Source organism: Haemorhous mexicanus, chromosome 2 (genome assembly GCF_027477595.1).
Source record: "Haemorhous mexicanus isolate bHaeMex1 chromosome 2, bHaeMex1.pri, whole genome shotgun sequence".
NCBI lineage: Eukaryota > Metazoa > Chordata > Aves > Passeriformes > Fringillidae > Haemorhous > Haemorhous mexicanus.
The window spans coordinates 50,066,318-50,091,653 of NC_082342.1; the positions used below are offsets into that span (position 1 = coordinate 50,066,318).

Genomic DNA, 25,336 nt, shown 5'->3' on the forward strand with positions numbered 1-25,336 from the left:
GCTGGAGTTTTGCATTAAGATGCATTTTTTCATCAGGGATTTATAAAGAAAAAGTATGTAATACACAATAACAGTGTTCATGTTACAAAATGTTTTTCACAGGAAACTGAAAATCCTGACGTTGTTTTAGCACTTTACTATCAGTAAACTTCCCAGTGGGAGATGAAGTGGTTTGAGAAAGACTAACAGGACTTGAATTTCATTAACAACCACCAGAATAAATTTTTTTTGAGGATGCAAATACTAATTCTTTTTTCTGTTGCTTTATCAGCTTGACAATTGCTTTAGGCAGAAGTCCTCCAGCTTCCAGAGAATGCAGAAAACACCTGATGAGTGCATTCTTACAAAAGCTGAAGCTCTGCAACCAAATGCAAGATGGGGCCACGACCACCAACACAACAGTAATTCCTCTACACATTGTACTTGCTCAGCACTACCTGAAGTGAGAAAGGAGCAATTTTTACCTTTCTGAAGTTTTTAATTTCTCACCCTTTTACTTAAGCCAACAGAGATGGCAAATATAGGTTCTGATCACTACTTGCTTATAGGCTTCCTACCTTTGTTTCATCTGATCAATTTAGTAGTACATGGACAGACACTGTATTCATATTCAGTTTTCTTAAATTATTAATTTCATTATTTCTTAATTTATTACCAATTTTCTCAAGCACTGTCTTCATTAGTTTTAAGTATCTTTGCTATGCCAAAATCAACATTTTGAACACCAGTTTTAATGCCACAGTTTTTGAACAGGCTTGCTTTTGGATAATTTGAAATGACCCACAAATAATGTGTTATCATTCTGTTTGATTGTACTATTCTGTTCCTCAGGCCCTCTATAAGGAGACTAAACACACATCTGTCTTACACACAGATAAGACATAATGACCATGACAAGAAAGAAATCAGATTAATTTACAATACAGAAAAGATTATCCCAAAGTCAGTTTAAGGTTTGTTCCATGCTGTATTTTTAGCAAGAAGACAAAGTAATTAGTGACCAGGAAAGCAGTATTCTAAGTACACGATGTCAGCTTGACAAAAGGGAAGGAAGAGAAGGAAGCATCCATTCTATTTTCTAGGCTGAAGATAGAGACAAGGAAGTGAAAGGGTCTTTTGCAGTTTGCAGAGCACATCTGTTTATCTTACTTGTGTCAGCAGATTTTCTCTCTCTTCTACTTGATCGTCTCCATAGAAATTGACCCCACCTATTACGGAGATGGGTCTTCTTTTTCTCCCTCTGTGGTAGCCTACAGTATGGCTTTGGATCACAGACCCAACGGACGCCAGTCCCGGCTGATTTTCTCCATCTGCGCAGTCTGTGTTCTGAGACTCCACTGCAACTGCATCTTCTGGTATAGAGAAACTTCGGATTGCCATTTGGCCATAGTCTGAGAGAGGTCTGGGCCGGGATCTTTTTCCAGAGCCCCATTTCCTGGGTGTGACCTTTTGTGAATCTGCCTTTTCTTCCTCCTGGGATGTGGACCTCTTCCAGTGGTCATCAGAAACAACCTTTTTAAACGTGAACAAGTCAAATAAGCCACAGAATTTTCTGACAGTTAATCATTTGTGAATTTGTCGTATGTCAGATCAACTTAACATGTCTAAAACAGAAGGAGTTACCATAAATACAATAAATGCAATTGACAATTCAGGAAGAGACAACTTTGCAAAGCAGAGACATCATGGTGCTTATGGTGAGTAAGGTAAGCACCCAACACTCAGTACCTCTTTGGCAAACCAGACTGATAACACTAAAAACTGACCTATTACCTCAGCAGTACAGATAAGTCCTATCACAGACACTGAACTCATGGAATAGTATCTTAGAAAGATAGCTCTGTGCTCACAGGACTTTTTTCTATGCACAAGTTGGATATTACAGGTAACACCAGCAAAAATAACTCAGCTGTGGTTTTGGACCTTTTACCAAGGCTTGTAGCAACAGGATGAGGGGCAACAATTATAAACTGAAAGAAGGTGGATTTACATTACATATTATGAAGACATTCTTGACCATGAGGTGGTGAGGCACCAGAACAGGGTGCCCAGGGAAGCTGTGCATGCTTCAACCCTGGTATTATCCAAGGCCAGGCTGGATGGGGCTTTGGGCAACCTGGTCTAGTGAAAGGTGTCCCTGTCCATGGCTGGTGAGCTCAAACTGGATGATCTTTATGGTCCCTTCCAAGCCAACCCATCCTAGGATATTTCTCTGTTTCCCCTCTGCTCAGTGATGAAAACAAACAGCAAGGCTGCATTCTGACAGCTTGCAGGTCCATGTAACTGTAAGCTGATACTAGACTGGGCAGTCACACTCCCTCCTACCACTCATTCCCACAATGCCACTTGGTCAGATCTAGAGATTCTGCAGCCAGCAGTGAATTAGGTGAGCGAACTCGTCCAGTTTGGAAGGGAGAAGCTCACTTCCCATATGCTCTGGGAGGTTCAAGTCATGCAGGTTATATCAGAGATATATTATAGCACAAACACAGGAAAAAATGATGGCCTTACATAGGAAGCTTGGAAAATGAGCACGTTTTTCCTATATAACAGCACACCTGGCTCACAGAGGTTAATGCTTTCAAGTATCACAACTGCAGTGGCATTACAAGTTTGGAATACCACTGAAATGCTTGGTAGAGGGAACATTTTTAAGCACTTCATGCATTTGAAGTAATACTGTTTTAATTTTTTCTAGCAAAATCCATGCAATTTTTCAGGAAAAAAACCCTACACACAAAAATTTATGTTCACTTTTCCCTCAAATTTCTGATTTTTTGGTGTTTCTCAGCTTTTCCCAGCTCCTTCATAAAAATAGAAAAGAAAGAGAGAAAGCTAGTAAGTATTCCAAAAAAGAAAAGCATAATTTTGTCTCTCTCTAACTATATTTTGTTCATCTGTTCCAGACCAGATGAAGGCATTCCAGATATTGCATAACCAAAGGAAACATGCAGCCCAGAAGCAGCCTTTTGCAATGATGTCTGTGCCAGAGGATTTATCTTCTGTCACCCTTCTTGTCCACCTGTCATTTTCAGCCAGGCCACTACAAATCCAATGACTTTTTTTAAGCCCCATGATACAGTGGGCAGATGTTGCTTTTTGTTTGAAAGACAGGTTAAGATTAATTCCATGGTATGAAAGCACTTCAGCCAGTAAGCAGTTACTAAACAGTCAATATTTCAACATGATTACTGCAATTATGAAAATTGTACTTTTCAAATATTCCCAAGTATATTGCTCTGCATTCAATTATTTCACTTACAGCATGAAATATATTCTAAATAGAGTATTTGAAAAAAAATTGTTTCTATACCTGTCATTCAAGCAAGAACTTCAGGTTCTCTACAGATTTGTGTTCAGGATCAGTTTTAACAGTACATTTAATGAAGCAGAGAGTCACTGCCCAGCTGGTGCATTAACACAGCTTCAGCAAAACTGTCCCTCAAGCACAGCCCCTCCAAGACTGAGCAGCAAAGTCACAGGTTAAATAAGGTTCTTACCTCAGAATCAGACACAGGTAAAGGGTCTCCACATATGCAGTGACTGAGAAAGGAGCTCATGAGAGTCATTTTATGTTTTTGCTTCACAAAGTCTCATCCATAAGAGCTACAAATGTGAGCACACTCTCTGCATAACCAGTCAGGCAAAGTTCATACCATGATCCTGTACTTTTAGACTGAGGAAGGACACGTCACACGTCATCTCATAATCTGCTGCTTACACCCTTATCTTGAGCAATAACATTTGCAGAGGACTGCTTGCATTCTGCAGGACTCCACCTTAAGTAGTGATCCAAATGACAGCCAGATTAATCTCTGCTGTACAACAAACAATGCTGAAGGATGTGTGTTTTTAGTCTTAGATCTATAAACTGCACTGAATAATACTAAAAGAGAAAGCATAATCCTGTCACTGCAAAAAACAGGGGAAGCCAGACTGATAATCTCACATTCCTCTAAGTGGCCTGCTCAAGCAGGACCTTATCAAGTGACCACTTACTAGCAGGAATAAAAATATCCAGTACACAGCTCACAGGCTCCAGTACTGGAGTCACTTAAGCATAAGTGTGATTCTTGACATCAAGGAAAAAATTCTGAGGAAACAATTGTACTCCATCTGTGACTGGCTTTATACTGGTGCACCACTGCTGACCTCAAATTACCTTCTCCTAAGGAATTTTTTATAAGTGAAAGCAGGTTGATGTTGTGCAATTATTACTGGGAACATCTACAGATGTCTAGAGATACACATGGCACTTCATATAGGATGAAAATCAAAATCTCATGCACTGGCTCATGCATTGTTAGTGCGGGTCAAAAATTTCAAGGCATTTTGAGATTTCTGACAAGAGAAGATCTAAGATTAATCCACCTTGGATTTTTTCAAATTCATACCTGTTAGTCTAGCAACAGCACAGGATCACCAATACTAGAAATCAAGATTATTAATCTTGCCTTTTAGGCTGTATCCTCAGTTAGGTTTCTTCTGAGACTGCAAATGCAAACAGCTCTGCTTGTTGGTGCTGATGCAAATGAATTTATTTTATCTGGATAACTAAATTCCTACAACAGCAAACTAGTTAAATCATTGTATTTCAACTGCTTTCCTTATTCCTGACAGCACTGTATCTACAAATACAACCATTTAAAATTAACATCTACTTCAATCCAGGTTACACTTATATTTGCTATTGCTCCCTTTCAATATGTCACTCTTAGCTGATGGAGCTGTCTGTACATTAACTAGATAATAAAGCTGTCATCATAGCCAGGAGAAACCCAGGATGAAATTTTGTTGCCTGAACATAAGCACCCAGGGCCATTTCAAATGTCCAAAGGAATCTAAGATATCTCCACATGCCATGCATCATGCAAGTATGACACAGGACCTATGGGAGGCTTGGGCCGTCCAGAAGCAGCCCCTGGGGACAAAGGGAAGCCTGTCATGACATCTCCAGCAGTGCAGGATCTTTTATGTTCCAGGAATCAAGTTGAGCCCCTAAACAATATCATCAGTCAAGCCTACTGAGTGACCAGCCAGGCAGCACTACAGGAAGGAACCAGGTGTCAAGCTGGATTGCAGGTGGGTTTAGATGGAGCTACAACCATGCTCCCCAGTGCTATGGACAACCCTGCTTGGTCCCCACCTCCTGCTCCAGAAATGTGCAGCTTCACCACAAGGTTTTTTCCAGCTGTGTGCAGCTGTCTTTGATATCTGCCTCTCACTTCATTTGACAGCTATATTTAGTTGGGCTCAACTCTGTGTTCAGGTGTGCTGTTAATGCTGTGGTCTCCAAGACCCCCTGACCACACCCAACAGGCTACAGTGGGAGCTCTCCCAGGCTGCTCCCAGGTAAACAATGACACCACAGAGTCTGTGCCCAGCCAGACCAAACCCCTCCCATGCCTGGGCCCAGACTGATTTCCCAATCCAGCTAAAGCAACTTCAAGGACTCGATCATGATCTCACTCAGCTCAACTTGGCACTGGTACAACCATGTTCCATTTAATGGCACATGACTGCTATTGGCATTCTCTGTACCCATTAATAACCAAGGTAAGCAACATCAGCATCAGGTATTTAATCACTAAAATCTTAGCTTAGTCTTTAGAGCCCAGCTCTCCACCTATTACTCAGAAAAGTACTGTGTACTTTTGATAAATTCAGCACTCAGAACTAATTTCCGAGGAAGTGCTGCCCAAGGAGCACAACATCTGAATTGCACAGCACTGATAAAATGTTGCTTATGTGGATGCAACTTGTATCAGTGATATGGCAAAGAAATTGCCAGTACCTGAAATTGCAGGGCAGGACTTTTGCTGGTGCAGTTACACCAACCATGAATAACCCTTCATCCTCTATACCTGACCCCATTCTCTTTTGCAGAGAAAGCCCAAACTACAAGTCTGACCCAACAGAAAATGCTGCTGGTCAGCCTCCTTCCTGCTGTTGGGACACTTTTGATGGCTGACACCATGATAGCAAAGGAAAAACAAGCTCTGAGTGATTTTTATTTTTTTTGTCAATGTGTTTAGCCAATAAACTCCCTAATTAAAATCCCCACTTTATAAAGGTCTTGATGACTGCGTACATTGCTGAGAGTCCCTGACCACTAATCTCCATTTCAACCCCTACTGTTACCTATTTGGATTTTCAAAATTTAACCTTTAAGTTCTGAATGCAATGATCCATAACATGCACATACAGACAACTACAAAGGTATAAGGGAACACTTCTCTCCTGAAAAGTTTTCTCTGCCTGGTAATCTTATAGGAAGTCACAAGTAGGTGCCTCTTGGACAAAGACCCCCAGTATTCCTCTTCCCCAGGGAAAAGAGCATCCTGACTATGCTTCTGATTTTTTTTTTCTTTTTCTTTTTTTTTTTTTTTTTTTTTTGGGGGGGATGGGGGAGGGTTTGTTTGTTTTCCTTAGCTACACAATAAGTTGCAATACTTCTTCTTCTGTTATCTCTGTATGTTTGAGCTGCCTGGCTGAAATGTAATTTTGCTAACTACTACTGCCTTTTTCTAACCCAGAGAAAACAGGTAATCAAAATCTAATAATGTCTCTACAAAAATGCACATTATTACCAAATGCAATTTACTGAAAGGTGTGATAATTTAAACAGATAATGATTCTGAGAAAAAGTTATGAGAAAAACCTAAGTAGGCTGAGAAGTTTCAGAATACAATTACTACATCTTCTCAGTGAAAAGTTTTGATGGGCAATCAGTCGTGCTCTTCTGCAAATGACAAGGCTGCTAGGTCATGTAGGTATCTTTTTATTTTGATCAAGAATATACATTTCTGCATATATTTAGGGGTCTATATAAAAATGTACAAATTTCTTTCAGTAGCAATGACAGCTATATAAGATATTTTAATTGGTCACTATTAAACAGCTATTATTTCTGTATAAGACAGTAACTGCCAAATCTTAGGAACTCAGCAGTTAGACTATAAGTGGCTTTTCAGTTTATACAAGTGCCACCAAACATAAAAAGGACCAAGGGATTGTGACCTAGTAACTATAAATTATTTTACCACCTTGACCTAACAGAGTAAAAGTCTGGACATGTCTCCACCTAGGTACATGATAAAAATTAACTGCTGCACTTTTTCTTGTTGATAAATAGCAGTTGAGAGAGCAGTAGTTGAAGTTCATTTATCACCAACACTAAATGAGGTTAAAAGCTTGTTTTATGTTTCATGGACACGATCAATACTTTGGGTTTTTTTGCAACTGTTGCGACAGACACAGAGATTATGAAGGTCTGGATAAATAAAGTATCCCAGAGATAATTTATTTATTGCTTTCTTTCTAGGTTTTATAAAAAGATTCTGAAGTTTCAAGAGAGCCCAGTGATCCCCTATTGATCCAACAGTGACGGTTTCCAACAGTGATACCACAGCAAGAGCTACCATGGAAATGACTGCTTTTACTGCAGAAGAAAGCACGCTTTCAGTAATTGCATCTTCAATCACAAACAAGAATTATGAAACCAATCCAATTCAAGAAAATTTCCATCTATTCCTTTGTAATTAAATGCAAATTGCACTATATTCTTTTTCTTTACATCCCTCTGCCTCTAACATCTTTTCAATTAGCCTTTGAGAAGACCCGACATAAATGTATTGATTATCTATCCCTAGAATATCAAGGGCAATTTGACCAGTGTCTGCAAGACAGCAAAACACAATCTATGAAACAACTGCAAAAAAAGCCTTCTTAAATTACACTTATATACACAAGCAAAGCAGAAGCAATCAATGCAATACAACCATGGCCAACATTTACACAAGTTTCAGCTGCTCAGAGGATAACATCCCTTTTCTTTTCCCTTTCCTTCCCCCACAAAAAAAATTGTGTGGAGCCACAGCTGAAAAATTTGCAAAGCGCTGCTTCTAAGGGGGACTCCCTAAAGGAATACCACTGCACTACACCAGTATAAGTTCACAGAATAGATGCAGGAAATACTATGCATTTTAGTAAAGAAAAATTATATTATTGTGCCCCGTGACATAGCAAAAGCAACCCCCATTAGCAACACAAATAGCTGTGGTGAAACATTAAGTTTAGAAGTTTTAAAAATTGGGGGGAATATTTATATAATTTTACACTTGGGATCTGTGAACACCAAAGCAATTGTGGTGTTCTAACTAACAAATACATCTATAAAACCACATTAAGAGATCAGGCTATATAGATACAAAGAAAATTTAGCCATCTATTTTCTAAGGCCTTTTAATGCAGGTTTGCTTCATTTAACCTGATCCTTGAAAGCCTGCTTATCACAATCAATGATAAAGCATAAAGCCTTCCCTCTCAGCAATATGCTTCACCAAGATTAGCAAGTTCACCTTGGTAATATCCACATTTCACAGATAAGGAACAGATACAAAGCACTTAAGTCATGTAGAAGCATAAGGCAGGACTGGAAATGACAAGCGGATCTCAAATCTGTTCCTCAGCCTCAAGGATTTCCTTCGTCCTCTCCTCTAATTTATTTCCAAATCCAAATCAGCTAACATATTTCCTAATGGCAGATGGGAGGAGTTTGCAGGGAAATGTACTTCCTTTGCAGAAATAATCTTATCACTCATATGAAAACGCAAATGTGCTAAAACCAAAAAACTGTTTCCTCTAGTTTTTTGGTGACTTGATACTTGGGGATGGCTGGATGATGCTCTTATACTGTCCCTTCTTTCCTTCAGTATCTGAACTGGAACTGCAAACATGTAGTGTATAGTGAAGGGGTATTCATATTCTCTGCTTCTTTTAGATGTATGGCTATTAATAAATCCTAAATAAATCCCTAAGTATTTTCTGAATTTACTCAGAATACCCCAAAACAAGTAACAGAACTAAAAAAAGAAAAAAAAATTTAAAAAATAAATCTCTTCATTTGGCAAAATGAGGGACTTTTCTTCTTCTTTCAGGCTATCTTTGTAATACCCACTGGCAGATCTCAAAAGCCAGATGATAACCACAGGTCTGAAGTGGAACTTCATGTTAACAAAGCAAAACTTAAAAAGTCTTAAGCCTCTGCCTCTCTTCAGAGTCTCTCCAAAATGAGGTCCTCTGGTTCCTCACTCTCTCCACCCTTTCAGAGCTGTCCTTGCCCAAGCCCAAGCCCTGCCCTCAGCAAGTCCCAGCAGCAGTCCAAAACCCCAGCCTGGGAGGGGTGGAGCTGCCTTGGGCAACTCTGCCAACTATTACTTCCCAGAGAATGGGGTGGGGGCAAGGCTGCTGGGCTGGCTTTCCCCCAGCACACGGCTGGTCTCTCAGCCTGCCACAGCATCCTGGCACCACAAGCAACATGGCAGCCTCCAGACAGCAGAAAGAGAAAATGCAGTTGGCTCAGGGGAAACTCTGCAGCTGCCTCTGCTCACTTTGGAAATCTCAGCCATCTAGCATTGAGATGGATTCTCAGTGCCAACAACTCAACACTGCACTTGATGTAAGAAACCAAATCACATAGGCACAGTGCTGTTCCACTTTCTGGGGCACTATTTATTACTTCTGATCCCAGGCTGAGCAACACCTGGGTATTACTGAGGTGCCACTAGACAGCAACAGTAGAGTCAAATATGAGATGCTCTGGAAAGGCAGAGATGCACAAATGCAATAAAGAAAAGGTTAACTGCAGTGAAATCCATCTAAGCTGCAGTGAAATCCAGGCTAACTGCAGTGAAATCCATCTAAGCTCTCCCTGTCACCATCCAAAACATTTCTGAGGGGATGACAGTAATTCCTATACTATCCTACAATTTTCAGGAATGGCTAACTTTTATTAAGAACTGCAGAGTTACTTGGTGTAAATTTCAAGCCAATCCAGAATTCAGATTACTGTCATGACTGCCTTGTTTTTCTTCTTCCTAGCAGCGGATACAGCAACAAATGATTATGGGCTGCACCCAATGGATGGCAGCTCTGCTGCTGAGAGTTGAAAGAGTTTTTGCTGCTCTAGGAAGATATTCCTGTCATTTGAGGGCTCCCTGCTGCATAATTGCAGCAATGGATTCTGCAGTCTAGGTTTGTAGCAATGAGCAGTGGTTTCTAGTCTAGCTCTGGGCAAATGCATCTGGAAGTCACTCACTGAGTGACTGTGGGGACATTGTGTGAATGCATCCTGACTTGTGCAGAGCAGCTCAGAGTTTAGCGTAAATCCAGTGTTGTTTGGTCTAACTGAAACCTCAGTTTTCTGTAAGATGCTGTTCAGAGCCTGTGTCGGGGTTCTGCTGCTCTGTCCCCAGGTCCTGCAGTCAGCAAGACCAGAGTGCCACCAGAGTGGTGAGCCCTCACTCCAAATTACAAGCCCCTTAGGAGTAAACCCAGTTTAAGAAATTTCACCCACTACTTCATCTAATTATCCTTCACAGTTTAGCATATTTACAGTTATACATGTTAGGTTGATTAAGCTACACTCTAAATTGCACGTGGATGAACCAGAGGTGAATAAATCCAAAAGGAAGAGTTCAGAGAGCTGAAAGCAGCTAACTCCCAGCAGGTGTGCTCATGCCCAACTCCACAGCACTCAGGAACCTGAGGCATATACTACAGATGATCACCCTCAGATCCTGGCTGCTGCTTGCTCCTTGCAGGCATTGAACATGACCACATCCAGCTACCACCCTTTGGTCCTTCACTAGGACACTTTTTGAAGCTAGAAATAGTGAGGACAAATCTGAGTCCTCTGTATCCCACCCCTAAAAGTCTTCTTCCTCTTCATCTTTACAAGCTGTCCTCCAAGTTAAACCCTGTGTGCTCAACCCAGAGACCTGTCCAGGACAAACCAGCTCAACTCTGCTAACAGCTGAGCACTGGGCACTTTATGATTGTGGACTAGCTGGGACCAGTGACTTTTATATGGCATGAACATAAATGAGTTGACAGACAGGTCTTAGAACATTTAAAATATTGTCTGCAAATAAACTGTGACTCAATCATAATTACAGCAGAGTTACCTCTTCACTGTAATTTATCATGCACTTATGGTCATGCAGATAAGGTACCCAAGTAATAAAAAGTCTGGTGTACTGCGAAGCCAGATGCCAGCAAGGCAACCTAAATACCAGATTATCTAAGAGTTTGTGAAAGAGTAGGTGAAATGTCAAGTAACTTGATTTTTACTTTTTTGTAACAAATTCAGAACAGTTTTGTTCAGGCAGCCTTAGTGGCTGACACATGCTAGTCTGAAATAAGACTAAGTTTTCATTATTCCAGTGACATGGGGCTCTTCCTTCATGAAAGCAAAGACTATGTGAAACACCCCAAACAAGTACAAGCTTGTACTTAATCATCTCTTCATGCTATTTAAAAGCAACATATTGAATATAAATCACAGTAGCATGAAGCAGACAGTGGCAAAGCATGGGATGTCACAGGTGAGCTTTGGTGACTCACACCTCTGTAGCTTCAGAAGTGCTGAGGCACGGATCCAGGCTGCACTTAATTAGCTCTTCCCTGGGAAACAACCTCTGTCAGGACCAAAACCCAAGAAATCTCCCCTGTTTCAGTCCAAACCTTGCATTTTAGTGAAACCAACAAAGTGAAGTGACAGGATGTCAAGACTCAATCACGTAAGAAAAAAAAACAAAACAATGCAAAACATCAATTCTGATGTACAAATAGATGTCCTTGCAAGAATACTGCAAAATCAGCTTTACAGTAGTGGGGAAACACAAAGTAGAAACATTTAGTTTCCATATTTGGGAAAATATAGAGATGGTCCAAATTGCACAGATTTCATTTGCTGACTAATCTATTAGATGAGTGAGTAAGGAAATAAACTACACTTGCTTCCAGCTACAGCAGCCAGTCCTGAAAAGAGAACTTAACCAGAGCCTGACTGGTTAGGACCTTCTAAGCTTTACATCAAAATATGTCTTCAAGCTTTTGTGGCTGTACTGGAATACATACTGGCTTATACATGAAATCTGCACAGAAAGGCAGATCCATGAAACATGGAAACAGTGCAGAGTTGTCCATCAACACAGTGTATTTAAGGTTCAGACAAAATTTTGAAAATGTGCAATGTTCATGGCTCCACACTACATCTCAAATGATTGTTGAGAGCGAACTAAGCACTCAGCCATCACAGAACAACTTGCTGGGCAGGTACAGTTCTGCAACACAGAGGTGTAAGGTAAAAATGAATTGTAGTCAAAAGTTCAAACCCCAGTGACCTCATTTATTGAGTATGTGGCATTCATAAAAGTGCCTACAGGCTGAATAAATTCCAATTAAAAAACAACCTGGCTTAAGTATCTTTGGTGCCAAGCTAGCTCCATGCTGAGAGAAGCATGCTGTAAAGCAGGAAATTAAATCCTCCAAAGAAACGGCAGGAAGAAACCATACTGCTCTACCTGTTTTGCAGTGACTCTGAGTGCCACAGCTTTAGGGTTGTGTATGAGATGAGAAACAGGCATGGAAAAAAGACATAACAGACTTTATACCCCTTGTACAGCAAGATAAAAGCAGACCCTCTGATGCACAGCCCCTGCTTCCAAACCACACCTACCACCTCCAAAATTTTTGGCTTTTTCCATCAGAAGAGAGGTCTGCCTGGATGCAGCTGTGCCACAGCTGTTTTTACAAAGCACAGGGGCTCCAGACAGTGCTCACAGCAGAGTGAGGGCTTACAGCCAAGGGGCCTGTTCCCTGGCCACCACTTCCTCCATCTTTTGCTGTGATCCATCCCATACTGTCTGCCTGTCCATTATACAAACCCAGAGCTACCACCAGTGCACTCTGTACTTCAGACAACTGAAGCAAGCACTAAAGGACACTCACAATTACCCTAAAAAATGTTATACATCTAAAGAGAAAGCTTAAATTGCATGTTAGATAATAACAGAATGTGGTGTTAAAACTAAAAACTGCAGTAACTTTTATCCACCCAATGTACACACATTCATGTAAAAACTGTACTGGTTTGTTGAGAGCTAAGGGGAAGGACCAGATTAATTTCTTCTGGGTCATGATGTCAGCTCACCACTAGATGGTAGATGAGTAGCATTAATTCCACCTCCCATTTTACTCCTGAGAAATACAACTGGCATCTATTCACACTAGGACTCACCTCTTTTGGCAGTGTGAAAGCTTCTTCTTGCATATAAGTGAGAATTTTGGAAAATATGGATGGCTGGAGAAATTCTATGGTTCCAGAAGAGGCATAAACTCTGAGCCCAGACATTTATACACACTGAGTTTATTTTTATCAATCTTACCATTGCTGCAAACACAACAGTAAACAAAATTGCTTTTCTCCAGCAAAAGGACAACACTGATAAGCTCTGTAACCATTTACAGGTAGTCTGCAAAAACTGTGCCAAGCCTTTAAAAGTAGGACAGCTTCAGAGACATTTTAAAACTTCACAGCACGAAAGGCTGAAGCTTGTGCAGCTGCAGCATTGCCTTGCCTATCTCATACCTAAGGTCTAAGATACTTTAGTCAAACTGAGGTGGCTTAAAAGATATGTCAGCTTTATTCTGTGAATGTCTTGCATATTTACACAGATCCAGATGGATATCTGCCACAGTGAGCTGGGGCTGAGCTAAGCCTCACTGCCTCAGACAGGTGCAGGTTATGTCTGACAGCTCTTCACCAAGGTGCCAAATCATTGCAACTTCTCTGGTGCCAACTCACAGCATATTTTAGGTTGGGGCACAGTGTTATCATGTGAATTTACCTCAGAGGTGCTGCAGTACATCCATCTACCCATTCACTGAGAGTATGAAATCACTCATCAGGTGCAGTGAGAACAACCATGTCTTCACCAAAACAACAGTAGCAAAACACTCAGCCCAGTGTCTAAAGTACTGCTGTCGGCAGTTGGCAAGTAAAAGAATAAGCAAGCAGTTTACCCTCAATTTGGTCATCACTTTACAGGGAAAACACTGGATACAACTGAATGCTTAAACCTCTGTACTGTGTCTTTCACGCCACACTGCTCTACAAATATTACCATGTTCTGCAAGGTTTCACAGGCAAAGTGTTTTACAGTAAGTCAACACTACTTCAGAATACACGGATGCTTTAAAATTAAAAAGACCTTTCAGTTGTGAAGGAAACACAGCCAGACCCTGCTCAGGCTGGTAAAGTCTGACAAGGCCACATGACAAGGTGGGGCATCTTCAGGGTGCAATGAGCTGCCCTTGAAAACGTACATGAATACCTTTGCTGCCAAAGCTTCCTTTGATTTTAATGTGCAAAGAAAAAATAATTGGACATTAGCATCCAAAGAGAATATTTAAAGGAAATAATTGCTGTCAGCATATTTTAGCAATAACAAGCTGCAGCAGCCATTACTTTGCATTGTTTTGCATTAATAAAGACAAAACTCAATAGGGAACATACATCGCCTCTGAAGGATTTTGCTTTCTTTCTTACCTCTTCCTTTTTCTCTTCAGTACCAGAGGCCAAATTGAGGCTCAGCTGAGAGTGGCTGCTTATGCCACTGTCTTCATTTCCATCATCATAATACACAGTTTTCACTGAGTCCTGGAAGCAAACAGGATTCCTGCCTAGCTTCAGCCCCGGTACCTCGACTCTCTCCTCGCTCTCTGATGAGCTCAGTGACAACGTGCTGTGATGGTTTGGACACTGGAAATTCATACTGCACTTGACCTTCCCTGCAGTTGGACTTTGAGGCTTTGGAGTAGTTGGCCTGACCGGAATGTGAAGGTTTTCGGCTTCATCTGTACACTGCTGAGTAGCTTTTGGTTCATCCGAGTCCGAATAAAAGACTTCATTGGGAAACGGACTAATGTCATCCAGAGTAGGTGAAAAGCTATCAGAGTCTGGGATACCTGATGATGTCCTGGGGCTTTTATACTCAGTGAAAACTACATTCATTCCAGCCTTTTTATCCTGAGCAATCACAGGGCTTTGCAGGCAAGGTGTTCCTGGCAAGGAAGAGTCTGGACTGGATACTGAGGAGGTGCATCTCTTCATGCATCTGTCATGATCCGTGCTGCTGGAAACCCTGCGGGAGTAGTCATCGTGCAGCCTGCTGTTTGACCTTGTTCTCTGGGACAGCTCAGTGGGAGAAGGAGCCGTGCTCTTGGGGCCATCCTTCTTCCTTGCAACATCTGTAACGTTACTGACAAGTTTCAAAACTCGATCAAAATCCTTTGCTCTGATAGGGCTCTTCCATCGCTTGGATCGCCTCTCAGGGTTTCCATCACTTTTGTCAGAGTCAGCAGAAGGAACACTCATAGTCCTTGTTGGTATCTGTTTTTCACTTGCAACCTTCAGATCGGCAAGGTTTGAGGTGGACTTCCGTTTGAATGAGCTTTTCTTCAGAAAGTTCAAATTATCAGAACTTTTGCTTCTCCAGTAAATGATCCTGTTGTTTTCTGAGTCTTTCACCAAAATCTCACAGATCTTTGGCTCTGCAATGACAGGTGATGTTGGCCTAACACAGTTGTGGCGACTCTGAACTTTATCTGTGTCTAACAAGTTGATGCGGCCAGCACCGTAAGCCCGCCTGATGCTGCGTGAGCGATGAGTGTTCCTCAGGAAGGACTCATCACTCTCCTCCACATCAGAGCAGTCAGAAGCTAAACCATCCACTGCATTCTGGAAATCATGTAGAGGCCCCGAATAGGAATACCTGTTAGTCTGAACTTGCACCACTGCTCCATTTGAACCATGTTTGCCTATGCTGTTGTCATTTACGATGTCTGAGCATTCCCTTGTTTGAGTTCCTTGCTGAACTGAAGACTTCAACTTCTTGAAAGACCCCATCTTTCTGATAGAAGAAAAGGCATTCCATGTGGATGAGTTGCCCATCAAAACCAGAGAACGAGGTCTGTCAGAGCTGGAATTAGCCCGTTTCCGAGGGGTGGTGAAAAAGCGCATGATTTTGGAAGGGCTGAGCTTGTCCTCTTGAAATTCCTCCTCAACATTGTTGCTGGTGCTGTGTCCCCCGTTATGACTAGCACAGGTAGTCTGGTTTTGGGGCTCTTTATTATCCATAACTATACAAGTAACGGTGGTGCCATTTCCACAGCCATTCGGAAATGTTGTCATGCTCTCGATGCTGTAGGCATGGAGGTGGAGGCTGGGGTAGCTCAAAGCAACACTGCTGTCCCCACCAGCTGACCTCGCTGCCTCCCCTTCATCTGCTGCACCTTGGTTTGCCTTGCCTTCACATCGACTGGGTGAGCTGAGCTCCTCAGGTGGCGCTGCCTGCATCAAGAAAACAAAAGCCAACATTAAAAAATTTTCTTTTCAAGTCCCCTACTAAAAGAAGTGTCAGCTACATTTTAGGATAAAGACACACACAAAATAAAGGAGTTCTTCTATGGTGAACAAAGGTGTGTTGCAGAGGTGCAGAGAAGGCATTTGTCACTCCCTCAAAGTATAATTGCATTTGTCAGCAATTTAAGAGACCAGAATAATTTCAATATGTACTTGTTTCTCTACTGCTAATCAGCTAATAAATTCAGTATGACTAGCACACCTCCCTTACAATAATAAATACAATCCTCATATGCAAGTAAGAGAAATTCCCAGTAACACCAACCCAGTCTTCCTCCTCACGTGCTCAGCACGGAGCCCCAAGACACATGGGAAGTTTTCATCTAAAACACGTTCATCAAGGGACACCTAACTCTCAAATGGGAGGCAAGGAAGAGGAAAACAGGCATAATTTTTCCTAGACTTGCTTCTGTTGGAAGGCTGTGTGACACTTGACTGACTTGTCTGTCCTCTGGCACATAAAATTTTAAGAAATTACATCAAGTGCACAGCAAAGTCTTTTTCCCTATGAGAGAAAACAAGAATTAAAAGCAGTACATCCAGAAGACACCCTATGCTATGGTGAAAACAAAATGGAAACTTAAATCTGAAAGTGACTAGAGCATTTGGGGTATACTGTAAGGGATCTCCTCTCAGCTGAGCCTGGGAGATCCAGCAGTCCAGATCACACTCCAGTGCCTGGGAAAGTTGTAGGGGGACCACCGACCATGTGTCTCCTGCCCCAGCCAGGGGTCTTATCCAGGCAGACGTTTTCCCCACTCATGGTAAACAATGCCTCGAAAACCACTGGGATGCCCAGTCTGAAGCTGGCTCCACCTTAAAAACAATGCTTATGGCACGGTTCTTTCAGCAAGGGGCAGTGGGATCTTCAAAAACTTGCCACGGTCGGCGGGGTCCTGGGGGCGGCGGGGGGGATTTCCCCCTCACCCGAAACAAGGAGAGAACGTATACAGCTGTGCTTTGGGGAAGGCGGCAGCCCCGGACCCTTCTTTGTCTCTTCCCCATCGCAAGGGCCGCGGGGACTCGAAGAGCAGCGGGGACGGGGATTTAGGGTGAGGCGGAGGCGCAGCGGCAGGAGGTGCAGGAGCCCGCCGGGGGTTCCATCGCGGGGACCCGCACAGCCAGTCCCCACCTCCACGTGAAACGCCGCAGCTGCGGAGCCCGTGCCCGCTGCCTCTCGGGCTGCTCCCTCCCGAGCGCACTTTAAAAGTTTTGCGAGCCCCTGCACCTCACCGGATAAAAGGATTTGCTCGCGCTTCAGCAAGACGCCTGGAACATCCTCCGCCGCAGTTTTTAATCCCTGCTACTGCCGGGGTCGCGGAGGAGCCTGCTGGGCAGCAGGGCAGAGCCGGGCCGAGCCCCGCCGCCGCGGCACCCCGGCCGGACAAAAGCCCGCCGGCCACCCAGCCCTCGGCCGGCCCTTGAGCCCTGCCGCCGCCCGCAACTTCACACGCGGAAAGAAAACATCGAACGATAAACGAGCACAAGACGCTGCTCTCGGCAGAGAAGTTCCCAGAGAAAGCGGCTCCGGGAGAAACTGCACCTGAGCGGGCAGAAGGGGAGCGGGGGAAGGGAGGCGGGAGAACAAACACAACGAGATGAGATTAAAAACCCAGCTCGTAGCGTGGAGCCTGCAACAGCAGCCCCGGAGAAGCTCCCTTACCTGGGGAGAGCCCGGGCTCCCCGCCGCCGCCGCGCGACCCGGCCGCTGCCCGCTCCCGCATCGCTATGGCAGCGGCGCCCGGCGGGGCGGGGCGGGGCGGGGCGCGCACCCCCGGCTGCTCCGGCCGCCCCCGAGCCCGGCAGGGTCCGCTCCGCCCGCCCCGGTGCTTCCCGCCGGGGCTCCGGCGCTGCCGCTCGCTGGAAGGAGCCTGCCTTCCTTCCCACCGGCGGAGGAACTAAGGGCCGCGCAGCGATGGTCATGTTTAGAAGCTTAAAAATTTCCTCGATGGTGCCCCGCCCCGCCTCTCCGTCCCTAGGTCCGTATGCCCTGCTCACGAGTGCAGTTTGCACGGCTCATTGACCAAACTCATGCTTGGTTCCCAGGCTCCGCTTCTGTCCAAAACCTGGACAACCTTTTGGCTTGCTGCTATTCCTCAAACTTAACAGCAGAAACAACATTTCATGCACAATCTGAGCAGAGTTCATATACTAAAATGAAAATTTTGTAAGACAGTGTCTTAAAGCCCTGTGTCATGACTCCTGGCAAAGACCTGTACAAACTGGTAGCCCTTGCTCAGAAAGTTTATTGTTCAAAAAATATTTCTAGACTTGGACTGGAACTGTAGATATAATTTCAACAGTTTTATTGAAGCTCAGGTAAGATACCAAGAGAAATTGGGGCAAGAGAGACTGCATGGCAGAGCAGATGCCCTAAAGAGCTAGCAAAGGCCATCAGCCCCACTGCTTCTCCTCCGAGACTGGTGTGACTGCACATACAGTGTAATTAATTCTCTGGAGTGCAGTACAGACACACTCTCAAAGGCAAGGTGTAGTTAGGGGATGAGGCAAACAAATGGGCTTAAGGGATGCAGGTCAAATGAGGTAGCAAATAACTGGGAGTGACCACAGAAGTCTCCAGCAGTCACCAGCAGCAGGCATGGCCCACCACCAGCCCTCCTCTTGCAGCCACAGCTTTCTGGTACATCCCATGGAAGGAGTGAGTTTGGAATAATGACTCAAATGAGGGGGCATAGTGGTTGCTTTACAGGGCTGGGCATGGGAAGCAAAGGAGAAATAAATGCAGATTAAGATGGAAATGCTGACATTGTATGGAGAGGGTCCATATGGACCACAGCTGGTGATCTGTGTTAGCTTGAGACAGCCTGGGGAAGTTCTAGTATCAGTGCAGACAATAAGTATCTGCTTCAGACCTTGGGAAAAGGATGTTTCCGAAGGCAAACTCAGTGAAGTTGGTTAAACAGAAAAGGACCTCAGTGGCAACATTATGAGGAAAATTTCATTTATCGAGACAAGAAGTGTGTCAGAAGTTAAGTTAAAAGCCTCTTTCAACAGGTCTTATAAACTTGTCTCACAGCCTCCCTGGTATCTGTAAGGATTTGTGCTGGTCAGTTAAAAACTTCTAACAGCGTTTTTCAACCCTGAGTTTCAGTGGGCTTGTGTTCCTATGTTCCTTTAAGTTTCTTTCCAGCAATATCCCAGGTATATGCATCACACTCCTTCTGAGTATGCTTTTTAATCCACAGCCTCTGCCTGCTCAGAGAAAGGAACCTTCAGTCCCTCAGGTGTCCTCTATCGACCAGCTGGACAAAAAGACAAAGCAGAAAAACCTGTTGAGTTGAATTGAGCCACTAATTTGGGTCTTTCCTTTATCCAGCCAACAGTGTTTCGGAAACTTAAGAAATAACTCATAACTGAGATCTGAAACCATCTTTTAAATGTAGTTGAAGTTCATCAACATATTAAACAGGCTTGAAGAGCTAGAAATTATCAAAGAAGATATTGACAGGTTAACAAAGTGCTCACAAAAACTTAATTTCCTTAGAAAGCCACACTAAAACTCACTTTAGATAATAAGAATTTATATTGTATGTTGTATTTTTAAAATGTCACTACATTTAAGGAAGAAAATACCTAGAAAATTGCAGTTACAGATATAACTGTATCTAGTCAATTAGACGTTTGTCAAGTTTCTGAAAGTAAATATTTTTAATCTTCCAGACTTGTTCATCATAGCATTTCTGCTGGTAGTGTGGTAAAACCCTCTTCTAAATCTTGCAGGTTCACTGATTCAGTCAGCCCTTCCACATGTGTGTACTATTCAGAGAAGCTTGGATGCAGTACACTAAAGAGTGTGTCTGAGAACAGGATTAACTTCCTGTACTGGAGACCAATAATTAACAAAATCTTTTCTTAATCTGAATTCTCTTTTTTTTTTTTTGAATGCTGATAAATTATATACAGTGTTCAGGTGCCATCACACCAAGGTCTAGTAAACTGGTGCAAAACAGAATTTATCGACTGAACTGCCATGAGAAAAAAGGCAAATCCCTTTTCCAGCTATAAACTTAAACCCTTTCAGTTTCATACAAGCCACAGTATTTCCTCAAATTACAAATCAAAGTTTCAGGAGATTAGTCCTTCCTATATTAAGGTTTTTCTACAATCCTAAAAAAGCAAAATGAGAGTACTTTTACCATTTGCCATTGAGAATCCTTGCTAATGCAAACAAATTCATAACACTTGCATGGGTATCTCTGGAAGACTGAGCTATATACTCTGTTATTTACAGGCTAATGTTTTGCCTCCAGATGAACAACAAAAGCTGCAGTGAGCAGAGGGCAGTGCCAGCAGTACATGTTATGGTTGACCAAGTACAGCAATTTATGAAGGAAGGAACTTCCAGAAGAAATTCCAGATAGGGATATGCATGAGATTTCTAATAGTGATTTGACATCACACTTAGCACAACAAAAATGAAATGCTTGTTTTAGAAGCTCTAAGTCTGTTCTTTAAAAGAGGTTTAATGCACATGTGACAAGGAGTGAGAAGGATTATTCCAAGTGTAATACAGGTGGGAAAGGATTACAAAAAATGTGACATGGGAGAATGAATATAGAGTTTTAAAGATGAAGGAACAATCTTCCCCTGGCTTTTAATTGGTAGTGATACATCTCTTAGATTTTTCAGAATAGCAAAGGGCACATTTATATAATGAAGTCACATACATAAATCTGAAAAGTCTAAATAAGAATGCTTCTATCTACTTAGTTTAGAAATCCTCTCTTCCACTCCTGCAACAGTTATTTCTTTCATGCTCCTTTTATAAATACTTTCTAAAAGTCTGCTTCAAAGTAGTAATTTTTTTTAAAAAAGGACTATTGAAAGAGAGTACAATCAAAAAAAGCCAAAAGGAATAATTTCAGTAAAACATAAAGCACTCGTCCTACTTCCACAGCTACCGGGCAAGAAGGCAAAGGAAGTGACTCTCTAAGATATACTCTAAATTAATGAATTACCAAATTTAATTAATTGCTGAAAAAAAGAGATTCCTTTGCTTTAAATGACAGTGTCTTTTCCAGGTTGCAGTACATAACCAAGGCTCCAGTTGTGCAATTAGCACCTTCCTTTTAGATCCCAGGCAAAGTCTCTTCTGCAAGCAATTAACCCCCAAGGAATCTTTACATACTGACAGGTCCCACAGGAGGAATTAAGCTAAGTCATATATCTATTGAAGTTAAAGGCAACTCCCTCAACAACTTCACTGGGAGTAGGAACAAGATCTCAAATTTTTTTAGCTAGAAAGGACTGAAGAGTAGTATGTTTGTGTATGCAAGCCCAAACTGACATAGGCAGCTAATTATTTTCATCTGTTTTTTTTTTTTTTTTTAATAGAAACTATGTGAAATTAGGGTAGGATTTTCCCATTTTTGTATATCTGCAAGCAAATTAATAGTAATAAATGGAAACGGATTTTCCAAAATCAAGACCTTTGTCATCTTGGCACTGAAAACATCCAAGATGACAAAATGAATCACATTGCTAAGAAAAACACTGAAAGGACAGCCTGAGCTAAATTGCTGCATCAACTTCCTGATTTGGCCAGTGAAAGTCCCTACTGCCCACATGCATGAGGCTGGTGTGCAGCTTCCTAAAGGCCCTCCCCCTTGCATTTACTTTGCTGCTGATAAAAGCAATTACTGATCCAAGTGAGAAAAGTTTATCACAGTTTGGTATAAATCACAATACACAACAAACTGTTTTCCCCTCTAATCTTCTTTTAAATGTGCTTTGCAAGGCTTAGCTTGCTCAGCTCTCTTAAACACAGGGACCTAATTTAGGGAGAGCACAATAACCCAGTGGAGTGACGCCATCAATGAAAAATGACCCTTGTGTACCAGGTTACCATTATCCCATCTCTGAGTTGCTCTTACTCACCCACCTACACCACTACAGCTGCTGCAACTTAATGATGGCTTCAGCCTTTCAGGCTGCTAGAATGCTATTTATAACCCCACGGGGTCTGACTGCGATGCTATTCTTCTTCCCCATCCTCAAGAGGCATTATTCAGACAGCATGACATGGAGAGATGGCTGGTACTACAGAAGAGCAGTTTCCAATAAACAGATCATTGTGTTTTAACAAAAAGAAGACTTCCAGTTACCAATTAGGAAGGCTGAATTCCACCTTTATATTGTGTCTCAAAAAGTATAAGAAGTAGGAAGAGAAAGGACTGTGGAGATGAAAATTTGACAGAAATAGGAAGGAAAAGAGATTAGTCAAGAATTTCTCTTTTTTTCTTTTCTTTTCTTTTCTTTTCTTTTCTTTTCTTTTCTTTTCTTTTCTTTTCTTTTCTTTTCTTTTCTTTTCTTTTCTTTTCTTTTCTTTTCTTTTCTTTTCTTTTCTTTTCTTTTTTCTTTTCTTTTCTTTTTCTCTCCTTCCTCTCTTTTCCTCTCTTCTTTTTCCTTTTCTTTTCCCCCTTCACTATATATTTTTCATTTTATTCTCATCTTGAAAAATGTTAGATTTTCTGTTAGATGTATGTACATTAAAGTGATATGGACTAGTTGGGAAGAACGGGCAAGATTTCAGACTTGGAGTTGTCCCACTGTGAAGCCTTTTGCTATCTCTTCCTGTTCTGCTCTAGCTGCCATCCTTTCCTATGTCACACTCACTGCAGAGTCTGATGGCCCTAGAGCCATTCTGTATTTATTTTCCTTGCTCGAAATAACAGCATGTAAAAGTGACTATTAGCAGCTCTTTATCAACCCTCTTCCCCACCCGCCTAATTACCCTGCCATCCCCTCTTCCCTATTCAAAACTGTTCTTCCAAAATTACCTGAGGATATGAGGGCACTTTGTTAGGCAACAAGGAGGGGAAAAAAAAAGAAGATGGAAAAATAAATACACAGAGAAAGGGTCTTGAGGCGTTTGAGGGCTGAGGACCACCTGCAGTGGGTGAATGAATGATTCGGACCAGGGGCTGGAATGAAAGTGAGGAGCGTTTTTGTGTGTGAGCCATAGCAAGGTGCTGTGTGTGGGTTTATTTGATTTTGGAAGGATGATGCTTCTCCCTGGGCTCAGGGAGGAATCACAAGCAGCACTCAGTACTCACTTAAATCATTGAGCTGTGCTGAAGGGAGGACAGATACAGCAATGCTGCAGAGGCACAGTGTCCATCAGATACTAGGAAAGTGAAACAAGTTGGGGACTGTGTCAGGAATGATGCCTCATCAGTAGAAGTTATGCCAAGATACATAAGATCATCTTGCTTCTCATGCTTATTATAACAAAATAACAGGTCAACAGAATAATTAGCCAGCGTGACACTACAGAAATTCCCACCTGGTTACAGTGTGGCTGCAGACCTTAGGTACCTTCATGCTGGCCAGAGCAAAAAACCCTAAATTACAATTACAGCTTTTGATATGCTCATGAGAGCAGAGCAGTGAATGTTTCAGTAAGATTAAGAAAAAAAAAAAAAAAACAGGTTGCACTTGGTGGGAAGGACTGGGGCATCCTGTTGTTACGAGGTTCATAGGTGGTATTGATTCACAGCCTTCAGGAATGACACAGTTCCTCGAGGTTTATTTCTCAATCAGTACCAATACTTTTCTTTCTTTAGTCTCTCTCCAAAATGACAAACTTGCTATCTTTGTTACAGTCCGAAGTAAATTAACATTCATGGCTGTATTTCTTGTGCCAGATGATTGAATTACCGTCTTCACCAGGTTTCTCTTTCAGACAAAAAAATCATCTTGCTAATTCTACCTTTAGTTTGTCAATCTCTACTTTTTGTTTGAATTTACTTTATCAAGAATGCCTTGGATCAGAAAAGCTAGGAAGGAATAATCTGAGCAAAGCAGATGACAAGGGCTACAACAACATTTATGTGCTAGGTCTTTTCAATAACATTTGTTCTCTGAATTTAGCCTGCCAGAAAACTTCAAAGTAGTTACAAACCTCCATCTAATGTTCATAATTCAGTTTTTCTACTGTTGTAGCAACTAATTTTCTTCATTATTAGTACTAAACTCAAAAACAGTTTTTTTAAAGCACATTAAGCAAACATTAAGCAAACATTAAGCAAACTGTCTATTCATTTTGTCCAGAAAAGAAGTTACCTAATATTTAAGATGCAGAAAACACCCAGTGCTTCTCACTTGAAAATTTGTCTGGACAGAGAATCTGACAAAAATGTATAAATTTTGGACTAGCTTACTTAAAGCTGTTTTAAAGGGACCCATACATATTAAATTAGAGCTTTTATCTGCAGTATAACCAAAGAAATCTCTTGCCGTCTTAGGTTTTTTTGTAATATTTCAATTGTTTTCTAGGAATCAATACAAATAACACATATTGACTGCCTCTGTAAGATATTGCAGCTCACATTTTGATAGGAAATCAGATTATTTTTAAAATCAGAACACTGTAGTCATGCAACTGCCTTCCTATTAGAACAGCAAGGAAGAAATTCTAGCTTTAGTAGCCTGAGATGGAGTTAGTTATGTGTATCCATGGTACCAAATTACATAACTGCCTGAACTGGGGGAACTGGAAGCAGGGCACGAAGTCTTATGGCCATTGGCTCAGACACCCATATTCCTATAACTAGTGATAAAACAACTCTGTATTCTTCTACCACCAAAAGTAATGGTAAATTATCTGAAAAAAAAGAAACACCCATTTCAGGCAGGAGAGATGTCTTTATGACATCTTCCCTGGGGCTGAAGAAGACAGATTCTGGATTTTGTTTCTCTCTGACCTTGGCAGTTCAGCATACTTTTCTCAGCTTAAGTGCCATATGTGTAAAATATGTGATGATAGGAGTAGTGCCTTATAACCTATGGGTCTGCAAGGAGCAATCCATCAATGCTCCTCTGGCACTTTGATGCTTACAATGATGATAGCTATAAAAAGTGTACACATAGGGAAATTAATCCATTATCCCCCCTTGCAGAGGACAAACCCTAAATTCCATTTTTTGAAAGGAGTTCAGATTCAAGTGGCTGTTTCAAGATTCAACTGACTATTTTGATGATGGTCCATTAATCTTCTAAACAGGAGTTTGCAGATTTGGCTAATAATTTATGTCTTGTAAGAGC

The 25,336-nt window shown here is 41.9% G+C and overlaps 1 protein-coding gene across 2 annotated transcripts in view; it reads right to left on the reverse strand.

Annotated features, from left to right (window-relative positions):
- Positions 1-18,029, reverse strand: part of SPATA13 (spermatogenesis associated 13) — a 45,735-nt gene extending 27,706 nt beyond the window's left edge. Inside the window, exons 1-3 of one of the 2 annotated variants that reach the window (XM_059838755.1) lie at positions 17,934-18,029; positions 14,396-16,198; positions 1,150-1,512 (exon numbers count right to left, since the gene is read on the reverse strand). In XM_059838755.1, the coding sequence (XP_059694738.1) occupies positions 1,150-1,512; positions 14,396-16,039 (2,007 nt within the window). In that variant the 5' untranslated portion in view covers positions 16,040-16,198; positions 17,934-18,029. Of the gene's footprint in view, positions 1-1,149; positions 1,513-3,500; positions 3,684-14,395; positions 16,199-17,933 lie in introns of those variants that run through there. The other variant, XM_059838756.1, reaches the window with a different exon arrangement.
- Between the last annotated feature and the right edge of the window lie 7,307 nt (positions 18,030-25,336).